Source organism: Balearica regulorum, chromosome 2 (genome assembly GCF_011004875.1).
Source record: "Balearica regulorum gibbericeps isolate bBalReg1 chromosome 2, bBalReg1.pri, whole genome shotgun sequence".
Lineage (NCBI taxonomy): Eukaryota > Metazoa > Chordata > Aves > Gruiformes > Gruidae > Balearica > Balearica regulorum.
In genome coordinates, this window is record NC_046185.1 from 72,037,345 (window position 1) to 72,051,736 (window position 14,392).

At 39.0% G+C, this 14,392-nt stretch overlaps 1 protein-coding gene across 4 annotated transcripts in view; it reads left to right on the forward strand.

The window, feature by feature from the left end:
• MOCOS (molybdenum cofactor sulfurase) overlaps positions 1–14,392 on the forward strand; it is a 235,268-nt gene that overhangs the window by 191,141 nt on the left and 29,735 nt on the right. For all 4 annotated transcript variants that reach the window (XM_075744682.1, XM_075744683.1, XM_075744685.1 and 1 more), the window contains 2 exons: positions 4,119–4,235; positions 7,140–7,586. In XM_075744682.1, coding sequence (XP_075600797.1) covers positions 4,119–4,235; positions 7,140–7,586 — 564 coding nt within the window. The remainder of the gene's footprint in view (positions 1–4,118; positions 4,236–7,139; positions 7,587–14,392) is intronic.

Here is a 14,392-nt window from a genome sequence, read left to right on the forward strand (position 1 = left end):
CACCACAGAGGCCCTGAAGTGAATGGTTAGCAGAAGTCAGTCATTTAGCAAAGGCGGAGAAGTCACCGCTGCAGCTGCGTGACACAGAATGGGAAATCAGAATGCCCCAGAATCTCATTTCTTTGCAGAGCTGTCCAGCTGATGAGTGGGAACCAAAATACCAGACAGCCAACAGGGGTCTATTGTAGGGCAATGCATTAAAACCAGGGGGGGAAAAACCCTCTACACATCAGTATTTTTTATATATATAAAAAAAAAAATTCTGATAGTCTTTATCAGATAGAGCAGTATGAAAAAAACCGTAAATGTGAGCATTTGGTCAATCTAGCAACACTAAAGGAAGGCTTACAGAGGAAGGCAGCTGTGCTTAAAACAGAAATTTTCTCTGAAAAAACTATTTTAAAAATTGATTTAGATGAACTTCATTCATGTGTGTTTATTAAACTTGAAGACTGTGGCCTGGAAGTGTGAAAAGTACCTTTTGCTTGTCAAAAATCAAGACTGTCTGACATCAGAAGTGTTGGGGTGTGAAGCAACCTACAGGGCCTGGCCCTCAGTGAAGAGCTTCAGAAAAAGTAATGAATGCAAAGGGGATCTGAGGGACAGAAGGGAGTGCAAGATGTCATGATGGCTTAATTACCATGTCCTCACTGACTGAAATCAGTAAAAATGCTGCAAGATTTCTGCATGTGTTTTGCAGTTTAATTGTAGTCTTTAAGCTCTGAAAGACCAAGGCACAATAGTTCCAAATATCAGGCCCAGGGAATCACCAAAACTGACAATGTGAGTACATTAAGCTGTGTACTTACCATTAGTACCATTCATGCTTCTGTGCCTTCATTGATGAACATATTCCTGGCTCCCAAAAGTCGGCTGTCGCTGTTACAGACAGAGCTGCAAGTGGCGCTCTGCATTTCATAACCCTGAGCTCCATACCCATTATTGCTCCTTATGGCAATTTTAAAGATGTGCTTTATTTAAATAAGCTTTTCTTCGTCGAAATAACTGTAACAGATGTTTTATGTTCTATTTGTTTTGCTATGTGGTAACACTGCAGAGAGAGATTAAAATAACTCCCCAAGTAGCATATTTCTTGGGTAAAACTAAACAAGAAGAAATCGAAGCATATGTCCAAGGGAAAGTCACGCATGCATTCAAGGGACAGATAGATTGGCAGTGCTGCCTCTACTGATTCTTTACATGGTGTCATTGTTTGCAATGAAAAGTGTGCATCACATTCCAGAGATCGCCGGGGCACCTGTGTGTTACCACATTGGCGATAATGGAGTTCGATTAATATTAAAGCTACGGCTAACTTATCTTTGTTCTCTTGAACCATAATTCCCTATATTCCTCTAACATTCATACATTTTTATGTATCAATAATTTTGCCTACTGTACAGGTTAATTTATATCACAATTAAAAGTGTTATTGGAGAAGGGTATTGGGTCACAAGGCTAGAATGAAATTACTGTTCATTAAAGAACAGTAATAATTTATTTGACAAAATCAAAAAGATTTTTAAAAAATTCTTGTCAGCAATTCCTTGAAGTTGGATCATGGAAACTTCATTACACTGCATACACTTTGGTAAGCAAGACTGCCCCAGCAATGTTAATAATAATAATAATAATAATAAATGGTTTAAAGCTTTTTGTATACTGAGCAAATAAGCCTAAACAGTACCTGTCATGATTTTTGCCTTGCTTGTCATCATTAACGGAACGATAGATCCACCCATGAGTCACTAGCACCATGACAAACCGTGTTATGCCAGGATGACAACTTTTCTCATCTAAATGAAAAAAGAAGTCAAGAAAATGTCACTGTTCCCAGATTGAAGTCTTCTGACAAAACAAAGCTAATGACACTACAACAGTCTTTCTCAACAGATGCCTTTTACTCTAACTTTGATTTGAGAAACATGCTTTGAACACAGGATATTCTCCAAGGCATTAATCATGAATAGGGATCTTGAGACTGATTCTATTCTCTGCTTTCCAAGTCTGGATACATGGAGGTTTTTTGGTTGTATCTCCATTTGAGAACAGAACCATTTTGAACCAAACTGGTGGGGCAGAACATATTTAAGTGTGAACTTGAGAACTTGTGCACTACGATGATGTAGGATTTCTTCTTCCTATACAGCACATTTTTATGCGGAGTACCTTGTGCCCCACGTATGAAAAAAAAAAATAATGTAATGCTGTTTGAACTGCTTTTAGCAGAGCTAAACACTACTTAGGTTGAATTATTTCAGCCTGGAGTAAGCTCTAACAGAGGGCTTGGTTTTTAAAGCTGCTGAGATAGCAAAGTTAAAGGTACATGGTATCTCACACAGTTAAACTCAGAGATCACAGATTCACAGAGTGGTAGGGGTTGGAAGGGACCTCTGGACATCGTCTTGTCCAACCCCCTGCTAAATCAAGAGCACCTAGAGCATGTTGCACAGGATCACGTCCAGGTGGGTTTGCAATATCTCCAGAGCGGTGTCAGAAGATAGGCTAACATTAGAAGACTGATGATGTCGGAAGGTAGGAGACAGAAGATAGGCTGAATTATACCAGAAATCATTTGCTACATATATTGGGCTATTATCCTATACAAAGAGAATTTATGTTAAAAAAAATAAAAGCTAATAGAGATGAAGCCAGCTAGAAAAGCTAGGCTGAATGTTTACATTGATACCTCGGGCAGCTAAAGCATGAGCTGACAGTTAGGAAAGTGTTTAGTTTGAGATGGTTGACACTTCCATTCCTGCACCTTTAGACTGAGCTGCCGCTCTGCGCGTAGCTGATCCTGAGCTCCCTGCGAGTAGGACTGTGTCACTGGTATGGCGGGGTCCTCTCTGTCTGCAGCGTGGTTATTCTCAGAGCTCTCAGCTCTCCGTTTTGCAGAAAAGGAGCAAAAGAGAGATTAATGCAGCCTGTGTGAGATTGTTCTGGAAGTCTGTGGTAGAGATAGGATGTGCCAGGTTTCATGCTATCTTTCTGACCATTTGACTGTCCTTTTTCCCAGTCATGACCAGGAATGTTCATCATTTGTTGTCAAAGAAATAACTGGCGGTAGCTATACCTGCTCAGCTAACCTTACCAGCTGCTGTTGTTGCTTCTTGAAATCAACATAAAGTGTTTTCAGATCCCTGCAGTGTGCTTCCATGGTTTCTTAGCTGTGCTAAGAGGATCCCTGTGGTGTGCTTCCATTGTTTCTTAGCTGTGCTATGAAACCCCAACAATCCATATCTCTTCTCTGCAGTGCCATCCTGCCAGTGCCGTCCTCTCAGTGCAGGCACATATGCGTCTCCTTCCGAGGCACATATAGACATGTGCGTCTGTTCTCTTTGCACTTCTTTTTCATTCCTTCAGATAATTTTTTCATGCCAGTTTGTCATCAAGTATTGTATTTCTGCCCATTCATAATTTAGTGGGCAATAAGGAAATGGCATAACACAGAACAGCACAGCACAAGGAAAAAGTACACCAGGGAGTCGGTGGACTGGGTGGTCATATGTGGAAGACTTAAGGAGGTATTCCAGTTTAGTCCCTGCCCTGCCAGATGTTATTGCTTACTAGGGGAATGATTCTTCAAGCACCAAAATCCCACAGATACAGTCAGTTTCTATAATGAGGTCTTGCAGTTTCAGATCCTTGGAGAACAAGGTTTCCTTCAGGTAACTGAAGAGGTGCCCCAGGCCTCTCCTCAAGCTCTGCAGATGCAGTTCTAGGTGATGGTTCTGCAGAGACACTGAATGAACTTGACTGCAGGCCTGTAATTAGGACTACTGGTGTGAATGAGCCTGTTCACAGATTTAAAATTGAACACATATACCATCATTAACAGGATCAGGACCTGAACTGATATAGGGGTGGGGGGATGTGGGGGGGTGGGGGGGTGAGTGTGTGTGGTCTGTTCTGCTTCCTCCACTGTTTTCTTTCACCTGAAAAATCCTAAATGTGTATGGGAATGTTAAAAGCCACAGTAAGTTCTTACTAATTGAGAGAAGTAATTTACCTCCAATTGAATTGTACCTTTGAAACATTGTATGTTGTTTACCACAACTTTCAAATGTCTATTTTTCATTCTTCTCCTATGTCTTATCTCCTGCTGAATCGGAAAGGTGGACAAGATGGCCAGTCTCTACAACATACATGTCCGCACAGGTTGCTTCTGTAACACAGGAGCCTGCCAGATGCATTTGGGTATAAGCAATGAGGACATCCAAAGGAACCTGCAGGTTAGATTCTGAATGAGATTACATGATATATTGACCATGGAAAATACCTGGATTCAGTGACCCAGGAGACATCTTCTGGCTATCAGTTCTGAATTTCCTGAGGATGGGAGGTCTGAAAGGGAGAAGAAAATCTGGCTCTGTATCAAAAAACTCCCTAAGTACTTAAAAGCTAAAGTAAGTGTGTCATGTCCTGTGGTTTTGAGTCTCTGGGACTTTAAGAATGAAGGTAAATTTGATTTGCTTTCTCTGATCTTTCAACTCAATTGCCATGTTAAATAACTAAATGAACTGAAATTCAGTTCATTGAAATAGGGTGTTCAAACAAAATCATTTGATGCACCCAAAGCAGTATGTGTTGCTTGGTTTTATTTCATTGGAAAATACGAAATTCTGGCTTCTTGTTCTGATTTGGAATTACATTGAATCCAGACTTCCTGCAGAACAAAAGTTCCTGGACAATTCATCTCATGTTGTTCTTTAAGTATCCTTAGTTGTACTTAATATTGTTCAAGTATTACAGACCTATTGCTGTTGGATGTTACAGTTTAAAAGGCATATACAAATTGGACAAGAAACAATAAATGAGAATACACAGTGAATCTCAGAGAGTGAAGTACATTTAGATGACATCTACCTAGATTACTGGTTTGTTAGACTGTTAGAACATGAATGTAAAGACTGTTTTCTAGATGACTAATATTTTCCACAAATCATCATCAAAAGATGTGTAGCAGGATGTATTACAACAGAGTGGAGGAAGGCTTCATGTCTGCATATTTGTCAGAGTTTGAAATTACAGTAAATTAATACAGAACAATCCAAAATTTTACTAATGGTATTCTTCAAAAGATAAAAATTATAATGGCTGTATAGATATTATAGCTCCTTTGTAATTTCAGAGACATTTAGATAGCTTTTGCAAATGTATTTATATCCAAGACAGATAGCACAAGTTCTTAAAGGGGCAGAGCTCTTTAATACCTTCCTTGGCAAAACGCTGCTTGGATTTAACATAGAAAGCTCCATGTCCATAGTCTCCTCATGCATAATCTGTCTAAGAGCAGGTGAGTGATGCTCGCATTTTTGAGGGGGAGCAGGTTCCCCAGGATACTCTGAGAAAGGAATCAAAGGTCTACCCTTCTGCTGAAGTGCAAAATACCAAATGACCACCTGCAATGCCCTTGGATGGCTTCTTAAAGGTCTGTGTCATGTTAATAAAGCCGAACATTTAAATGGCGATAGGCCAAACGCAAACTTACAAAGAGACACTTAATCTGCCAAAAGTAGTATTATGAGGTGGTGCAGTCAAGCAGTCATTATTTTGGGACAATCTCATCAGTCCTTTGAGAAGGATCTGGATGAGTTATTGACAGCATTCCTGTGTAGGGGAAGATATCTTTTATCATGTTATTTGCACATATACTTTGGTTTCACCTTTTCCCGGGGGCTGACTGTATTCTTCCTTCCCTGATGAAGATTTTCATGTATAAAATGCCTGTGAGGGAGGACTTTCTGTCCTCAAGGGTCCCCGGAGAAGTGCAGTTAGTTTTCTCAGGATGTTACATAGACACTCGTTTATTTATTTGCACAGCAGGAACCTCTCAGTCAGTCAATCAATACTTGGCAGAAGGGCTACATGTATATTAACAGATACAGCATAATTTTGCAAATGTTGCTTCTGCTCTATTGTCAAGGATAAAAACTACATCACATTGCATTAAAATATTTACTGCTGTATTGCATGCTTTGTCACAGAGGGATTTTTTTTATTTTTCTTTGCATAAATGGCATCTGTGTTCGTTGAACTGTGACATTTCTTACTTAAAAAAGCCCTCAAGTAAATAATCTATTGACACTTCCATTTTTATGTAACAGAAGTGCATAAGTAAATGAAATTTTGAGGGAAAAAAACCCAAAACAAAAACAAAACAGCTGCTGCACTTGCAGGAATAAGGATGCTGACTTAGAACTAAATCCTGTGTCCATTGGTGAGATAGTCAGACGGATGATCAAAGGGGATCTCTAGCTTATCTCACTGGAGGTGAGTGGCAGCATTCACTGACCCGCTTGCTGAAGGAGAGACTTATGATCTAACAGAGAGTTTTGCAGACATTATGAAAGACGTATCAAATAGAGCGGTATCTACGTGGAGGTCACTATTAGGGTATTTGAGGGATTTTTTCAAGAAAGATTTTTCATGAGTGGAAACCTGTGTTCTTCAAAGGGGGAAGTGTTAGGGGGAAGGCTGGTTCCCTTCATCCTGAAAGCAATGCATTGACTGGGGCATCAAGACAGATTTACTGCATATCCCAACAATGAGGGAAGTTGCTTTGGATGTTGGAGTTCTAGATTGAACTCTCTCCTTTGCTAGTATCCCAGACCATTTCTCAGCTGTATGGATATCCATTGGACTATTTAACACAAGCCATAAATAAGCCACTGATAGTGTAAAAGGGAACTGTTATGACAGCAAATATCAAGAAAACTTCCCAAGAAAAATCAACAGGCTTGTGGTTTGTTCACTTACCTGAATGTACTATCCAAGTTTAAATACCAGTGAACTATGCACAGGAGACTGGAATATACCTGGAGACTGCCCTAGCTAACAGGCCATCCTGGGACATAAAAGCTTTTTCTGATTCTTGACATGTTTTTGAGAAGTCTCTCTTGCCTTAGGGTAGAATAGGACAAGCATCTCAAAATTATCTTCATCCCAGCTTGAGTAAGTAATAAGATCGATGGGGTTTTTTTCTCCATTTTCTCTCTGTATTCATGAGTTAATTTTGTATATTTGAAAACAGTTTTCCAGGTTAGAATTAAAAGACACATGAATAAGTAATGTAGAGGGAAATAAAGCAAAGCCTATCATAATAGGTCTCTGGTTTTCTTCCTATTTCAAACTAGGCTGGCCATGTCTGTGGAGACGATATAGACCTAGTTAATGGATGTCCCACTGGTTCTGTGAGAATATCCTTCGGCTACATGTCGTCTTTTGAAGATGCACAGACTTTTTTGAAATTCATCATGGCCACCAGACTCTCCAAGTTGGACAATGAGGGTCTCTTCGAGTCCTCTGTAACAAAGTTGACGACAGAGTCTGTCCCAGATGACCACCCTTCCTTTCATAGTGCACGTAAATTATCTCCGGTACCACACATCTCAGACAGAGAACTCGGGAATAATTCGTCTGCGGCAAAGATGACTCTCAACTGGCAGCCACCGGAGGTTGAGGTGGACAGCATAAGGGCAGCTGTTTCTGAGATTGCAGTGCCAACATGTAGAAGAGGTGGCAAGCCCATCACTGTCACCAACATTTACCTCTACCCTATCAAATCCTGCTCTGCATTTGAGGTACGCGCTTTGAATCATTCTTAAATAGTCATCTCAAACTTGTGTTTTTCCTTATCCCTATTGGACGTCAAACAGGAATAGCATGTGCACAAAAGATTAGGAAGCAGTGTGTGGGTACCCATTTTCCAATTTCTAGGATCAAGTCCTGGATGGTAAGGTATTTTGAAGGATTTTTAATTAGACTGAAGCTACAGGATGAAAATATGTTTTCTGCTCTCCCCTCCCCCTCAACAGACAAATCTGAACATAATATGCAGTCTTGAAGAAAATAGTTGGATTTGCAAAACTTGACTAAAATATAATCAAGTAATTAGTATGCTTTTACAGAATGACATGTGATGGACTTGTAGGCATTGATGGGTAGGCAGCAATTGAGAAACAACTTGATTAACATGTTATAATTGAGAGGAGGCTGATTTACATTACAAAGAAATGTTATCATTAAAAATACATTTGCAACAGAAATATGACATTTCAGTGTTGCTGCACTATTTGAAAGTTCACTCTTTGAAGATTTTAATTGCTTTTTTACCAAGTTAATAATATCGTCACCTTAGCCGTGACTTTTTTTTTAAATAATACATGATGAAATAGGTGTATGGCCCACACATGACCTAGAATATGACTCTGCTTAGTACCATACTGGGAAGTGATTTAATGAATGTCAATAATGGTATAACTTTCCCTATGAAAACTTGCTGGTGTAGGTCACTGTCTCACATCTGAGTGAAAATTGGGGTCAAATCCAGTGACAAATCACCTGCATTTAAAATATAGCTTCTCCACTGATTTGATCATGATTTTTTTTTCATTTGCAGAAAGACGCTGGGGAATTAAAGCAAAGACTGTTAAATGATCAACAAAACAGCTGTATTTTTAAATTTGGTTTGGCTTATGATGTCTTTAATTCAGAGGCAAATGTTGAGCGTTAAATGAGACCTGAACAAACAATTTCCATGCCTTATTAACCTCCCACTAAATCAAACTGTTTAGAAAATCAAAGTAATCCCACACTTCACGTGAAAATGTTTTAACCTTTGGTTGCAGTTATTATAGCTGTATTACAGAAGCCCACTACAGAAGCTGCTGAAATATGTTGTAGCAGTATTCAGGCCCCTTTGGGGTTAAATTCTATTTTTAACGTGCAGTCTGGTGTTGTGAGACACATGCCACAACATTCAGTGCTAGGGAGGCTTTGAAGTGATTGTGCCCAGGAGCAGGTAAAACGTACCTCAGCATGAAAGAAAGCTTATGTTTCCCCATAAGCTGAGCCAGGTTTCTTCTCTTCAAGCACTGTGAGAGGAAACGACTCTAGGTGATAAATTCATGCAAACCTGGTACTCCCTGGCAGACAGAACTGCAATTTTATATGGAGGTGGAAAATCCCCATTCCTCATGCATAATTCTGGTGCCAGGCATGTGTTAATGGGACCAGGGTTCATCTTACCTCGACTTACCCCTCCAAAGTTAGACAGTATTCTGTAAGCAGTGAGGGATGGATACCTGCTAACTCATCTTAGCGTAAAAGAGGCATTGGCAGTAGGAAAAATGAATTGTTCCTGGATATTTCTGTCTCTTTCCATTGACTACAAGAAGAATCGAAGGCAACTTGGATTACACAGCTAACACTAGCTGATTTGAGCAGTTTAAAAATACAGATATTAAAATTGCAACTATATTCTGAGGTTTAGTTTTGCATGCCTAGAATCACTTTTGAAGTCCAGTGTATTCTGGTTTGATATTTTTTATCAATAATATATTTTTAATAATAAAATTTCAACCGCATTAGAACTCAGTAAGCTAAGCATTGTCAGAGCCTGTATTGCCAAAGAGTAATATACAATTAAATATATACTGGCTTTAGTATATGTTATTAGATGGGACTGCGAGTTCACTATCAGTATCAGCAATTCTTCTCCTTTTCTCAGAGAGCATTTTTTCTACATTTCCACTTCATTCATAAAAGATACATGAGTGCATGTGAAAGAACAGTAGAAGTTGACCTAACAGATATGATGAAAAAGGGCTTTCAATGTTTAAGGAGGGCAGGCCAGGAGATGAAGCTAAAAGATTGACTGATTTTTATTATTTTCAATGTTGAAGTAAATCCTCAAAGAAATGTATTTGCTTTCATGTTCTTCTTCCTGTCCAGCAGGCATTCTTCAGGTTTTTGTTCCCAAAGGCCTGAGTGACACTTCTAGACCAGTCATAGGTTTATAACCAGCCTGTGAAAGATCCGTCAATCTCATTGTCTGCCTATAAAAGAGGTGCAAATGGCAGCCCATCATTTGTAATGAGCTTTAAAAATCAGTTAATCCCATTCTAAATCAAGCAGTGGCTTTGTCTCTTCCCGATGGCTAAAAGTAGAACAGAAAGCCAGTGCTGCCAGAACCCACATCATGACTAACTGCAGAGTGCATCACCCGCCACAAATCTATGTATGTCATTACTGCAACTTCAGCCTGTATCACCTTGAAAGGGGAAAATAACCCATGCCACATGGCACTGGAGTTTGAAGCAAGACATGCTAGAGAAACCTTACCACAATTAAATGGAATCAAATCCTGGAAATCATTTTGCTTTCTACAATATTGATTATACCAGACTGAATCCTATAAAAATTATTCCTTTGCCAGTCTGTTAGTGGTCTTTGTCATACAGACTTCACACTTAACATTATGTTATCTCCTTACTTTAGTAAACTCATAAAATTCCAAAGTAATAATTATGTAGCTTGTAGATTCCTTGGTCTTGGTCTTGGACAAGAATCCAAGAATTGAAATTCAGTTGTATGTTTTAAATCTAAAATACTTTTAAATACTTTGTAGTTGTTGGAAAGTTAGAAAAATATTTTCCCAAGTAAACATGTCATCTCCATTTTTATCAGTTATGGGATTGCTCTGAACTGGTTGATGCAAAAAGGTGAAAGTGGTTTAGATATTGTGTGTCAATAAATCCATTCATTTTGTGATGGATACTTGAGATCAGAATCTCATAGATCTGTAAGTTCAAGTGCAGGCCTCCAGCTGACAGACTTTTTGCATGTGTAGTAAATGGGCTTTATTGTAAGTACATGATGTCTTGCAATTACCTAAAGTAATATGGGTGGTAGAAACTTCCAGCTAACTCTGTGTGCAGGACCCAGCCCGTCTGCCAGTGAAGTCTGCCCACTGACTTACGGGTTGCAGGATAGATGACATGATGAGTAGCAGGAGGACAAACTCGATGAGGATGTGAGTACAAGCTCACAGCTGTTTGATCTCCTCTTTAGAGTCACATAATCTCCTCCTCTCCTAAACTCTGATTTCTCTGCTCTACTCTAAGTGTTTTAATATGGGAGGTGCTTGACCTCCAGAGAAAATGAGAGTGCAGAGTGCTTTGGCAGCTGGGAGGATGAAGCTTCGTATGAAGATCATCAGCTCACTGCAGGTCGGTTAGTTCCTACAGCATTTTATAAGGTGTTCCTGGCCACAGGACAGTCTCTCTTCAGTGTTGTTCCATGGGTTTTGTACACATGGCAAAGGAAGCAGATGGCAGAATGTTCTAACTCAACTTTTTAAATGCGCTTTCTTTTCCCTACAATTATTTTTTTAAATGGGGAGAAGCAGAGAAAAGAAATAACCTCTATCCCAGACCACTTTTTTCTCCTTTTCCAACATAAAAATGAGTTTTAAACATGCATTTTTAAACATGAACATCCCTCATGTCGATGAATTTTGCATAATTACATAATGCAGTGTGCCCAGTGAAAAAGGTTAGGACTTTAAACATTAATAACTTTATTATTCTTGCAGTAGATTTCGGACTATAAAAATTGCATCTCAACGCAGAAGACAAATTAGCTTTTAATTTAAAATACAATGCAAATTCCTAGTGATCAGTGGATAAATTATATGTAAGACCACTAACATTTTTAAACTTGCATAATTTAAAACCTATTTAGTGATTCCTTTAATGTGTTTGAAAATTCTGTTAGCCTTCATGATGACATTACTGTGAACTATGGAAAAATGCAGCCAAATATGTTTTAAAGAAAATTCTGGGAAAAAAAAAAAAACAACCAAAAAACAAAAACATGTTTTTGCAATGGATATTTTTAGATTACAAGAGGAAAAATGGACTAAGGCAGATAGGACAATACTATGTACTGGCTGTACTATGCAGTGATCCTTGCTTATGACAAGTAGAGAAGACCTTATGTTGGATGATTAGCCCACCTGCTGGAAATGAAGGTGTGTGCTAGCATCTATCAGTAAAAACATGGTGTCCCTGCTTTCTTTCTGTCCCTCCTCTTCTAATTTGTTTCGGTAGTCAGAGTTGGCCAGACAGCTTCAGGGAATTGAGTTAGTTTTATTTTACTTCACAAGTAGCCTTCAGTGGTTGATTTGCTTCACTGTATTGGTTGCCTGAATATAGGTATTTAGTGACATTTGAGTGCCCTGCCTGACCTCCTGCTGCTGACCCACTGGGATGTGGATCATCTTCACAGCCTGTGTCACCTCTGCTAGGCTTGGGTAGACATCTCAGATGTAATCTAAGGGAGCCAAATTGAACCGTTCTTCTCATGTCTCAGATGAACGCGGAGCAGGCAGACTTTGCTTGAACTGCTCTCAGTCAGTTGCTTGCAATCATTTAACAATCCTTTCAGGTTCGTTTTGGTTTCTTTTTTAAATAATGGCGGGAGACGGTCTGCACAGGTCGCAATTGTGTATGTTCTTCCATGCTCATCTCCAGTGTCAGTATTAGCAACAAACCAGCTCTGACTGTTCCATGATCATCTGTGACCCCCTCTCCAAGGCCGGGTACACAGTTATTTTGTTGTTGCAGCTTTATTTATTGGGGTCCTAGCAACATATGAAATACAGTCAATTGAAAAGTGGTGAGGAAGTAGGGCACTTGACAGTGTACAGGGGACATCCACGAGAGGACAGGGACTCACTGCTGGACATGTGTAGGTATGATTCTTGTTACAGTGGCAAATACCCAGGGGAAGGGGAAAAATGGGCTGGTGACTTGTAGTTGTGTGCTGCATCTCAGAGTGGAGCATGGAGTTACTTGCCATTTTACAGGACCTACCAGGGGTATTTTGAATTGAATGTGTTGATTATTTCCAAGTATCTACTACCTAGTCAGCTGAGCTTTCCCCACAATGCCTATCAGCATGTAAGAATCAGCTGAAACTCTGATTAAAGAATGTTTTGTTTTGCTCATAAAACCTCTTGCTTTCAGTGAAGGGTAAGCAAACACTTAAGCTATTTCCTGAATAAGATTGCTGTCCTGAAGTGGAACCAAAACAACTGAATGTTACAATAGGGACCTAGGAATCATTGTCTTCATGCTCTTTTTCTGGTTTTCTGCTCTTTTAGTTTATCGTGCTCATTATGTCTTGCAAATGCTGTAAAGATCTGTTGGATTCATGGGCGGATGTATTACCAATTAATGATCTTCTATTTTGGAAGGGAGATTTGTTAGCAGGAGCTCTCAGATGATCACCAACTGTTAAAATGCATTTTGTAATTTAATTATACAGTATAACAAAAAAATACTGGCCTCTCCAAAGGATAATTTTCAGCAAGGACAAAAATCTGTTCTTCAACTGATATTGCTGCCTTTGGGCTATGATTCCTCTCCTAAAAAGATAGAGCAAAAGTTCACATCATTTAGGTGCTGACAGTTTGAGGTGCTTGGACAATGTGGTTTCAGATGACACTGTCAGACCTAAAGTTTCAATTTTTGACTGAATTTTTTCATCCATGCTCACTTAAAAGCTGCCAAAAAATATTATAAATCAAGTAGATCAATAAAGTAAATTTTTACTCTTTAAAATTTTTCTGTGTATTTTCTGTATTCCATACACTTGGTAGCACTGTGTCCAAATTATTTAGAGGGACTTGTTCAGCTTTAATGCTTTAAGTTTTCAGTTTTGGCGTGCCTGCCCTCAGCTTTCTCTAGTCAGGCAGTTGGTGTCAAGCTGCTGCTGCGGGCTCTTATAAAACCTGGAAAAGTTTATAAGAATGCGATGTGATTCTGTGGGGTTTTGGATAGGCCACATGCTAAACAAAAACATGATTTTTAATTAATCTAACAAGAGCTTCTAGCCATGCTTTTTTTGAGATCGTCAGGCTGTGCTTGACATGTCTTTTTCTCAATACTTTTTGCTAAAGTCTTTTGCCAGTTAGTTCATGTGAGCTGTGCTAAGCTTCTCTACAAGAATCCAGCAAAGTTCAGCTGTAGTTAACTTTTCTCTGTACTCAACTGTGACTAGAAATCATACATGCGTTGAAGCAGTATGTTTAAATGCCTATCTTTATGTTAAAAGAATGGTATTAATATTTTAACATTCTGAAGGAGAAAGCAGTTATTAATATCACCCAAAGGCATTACTAAAATTACTCTCTTTTTGGATTTCAAGATTACCATCTGTGTAGCAGCAGTAACAGATGTTCTTTTCACCAGAAAAATGTACATGAGAGCAAGGACAATATGCTTGTATAGCCTATTGGATGTAGAGAGTGTTATAGAAGTAATGGAAGAATAGATAGCAAAGAAGACAATGTGTTTAGTTGTCAGGGTATCCGGAGAAACTATTATGCTGCTAGCTAAACCAGAAACCTCAGTGATGGAGGTTTTCTCAAATGGATTCATTGATAAAGTGGTTCCAGTTTTGTGAAAAATACGGAAGTTTTTTCAGAATTTTGATTTTCACATTTTTCTTGCTTTTTGTTAGGTTGATTTTGCCTTAATTCATACAACTCCCATGAAATGTCCATGCTTTGTAAATTAAAAGAAAATTGTTGGGGGGAAGG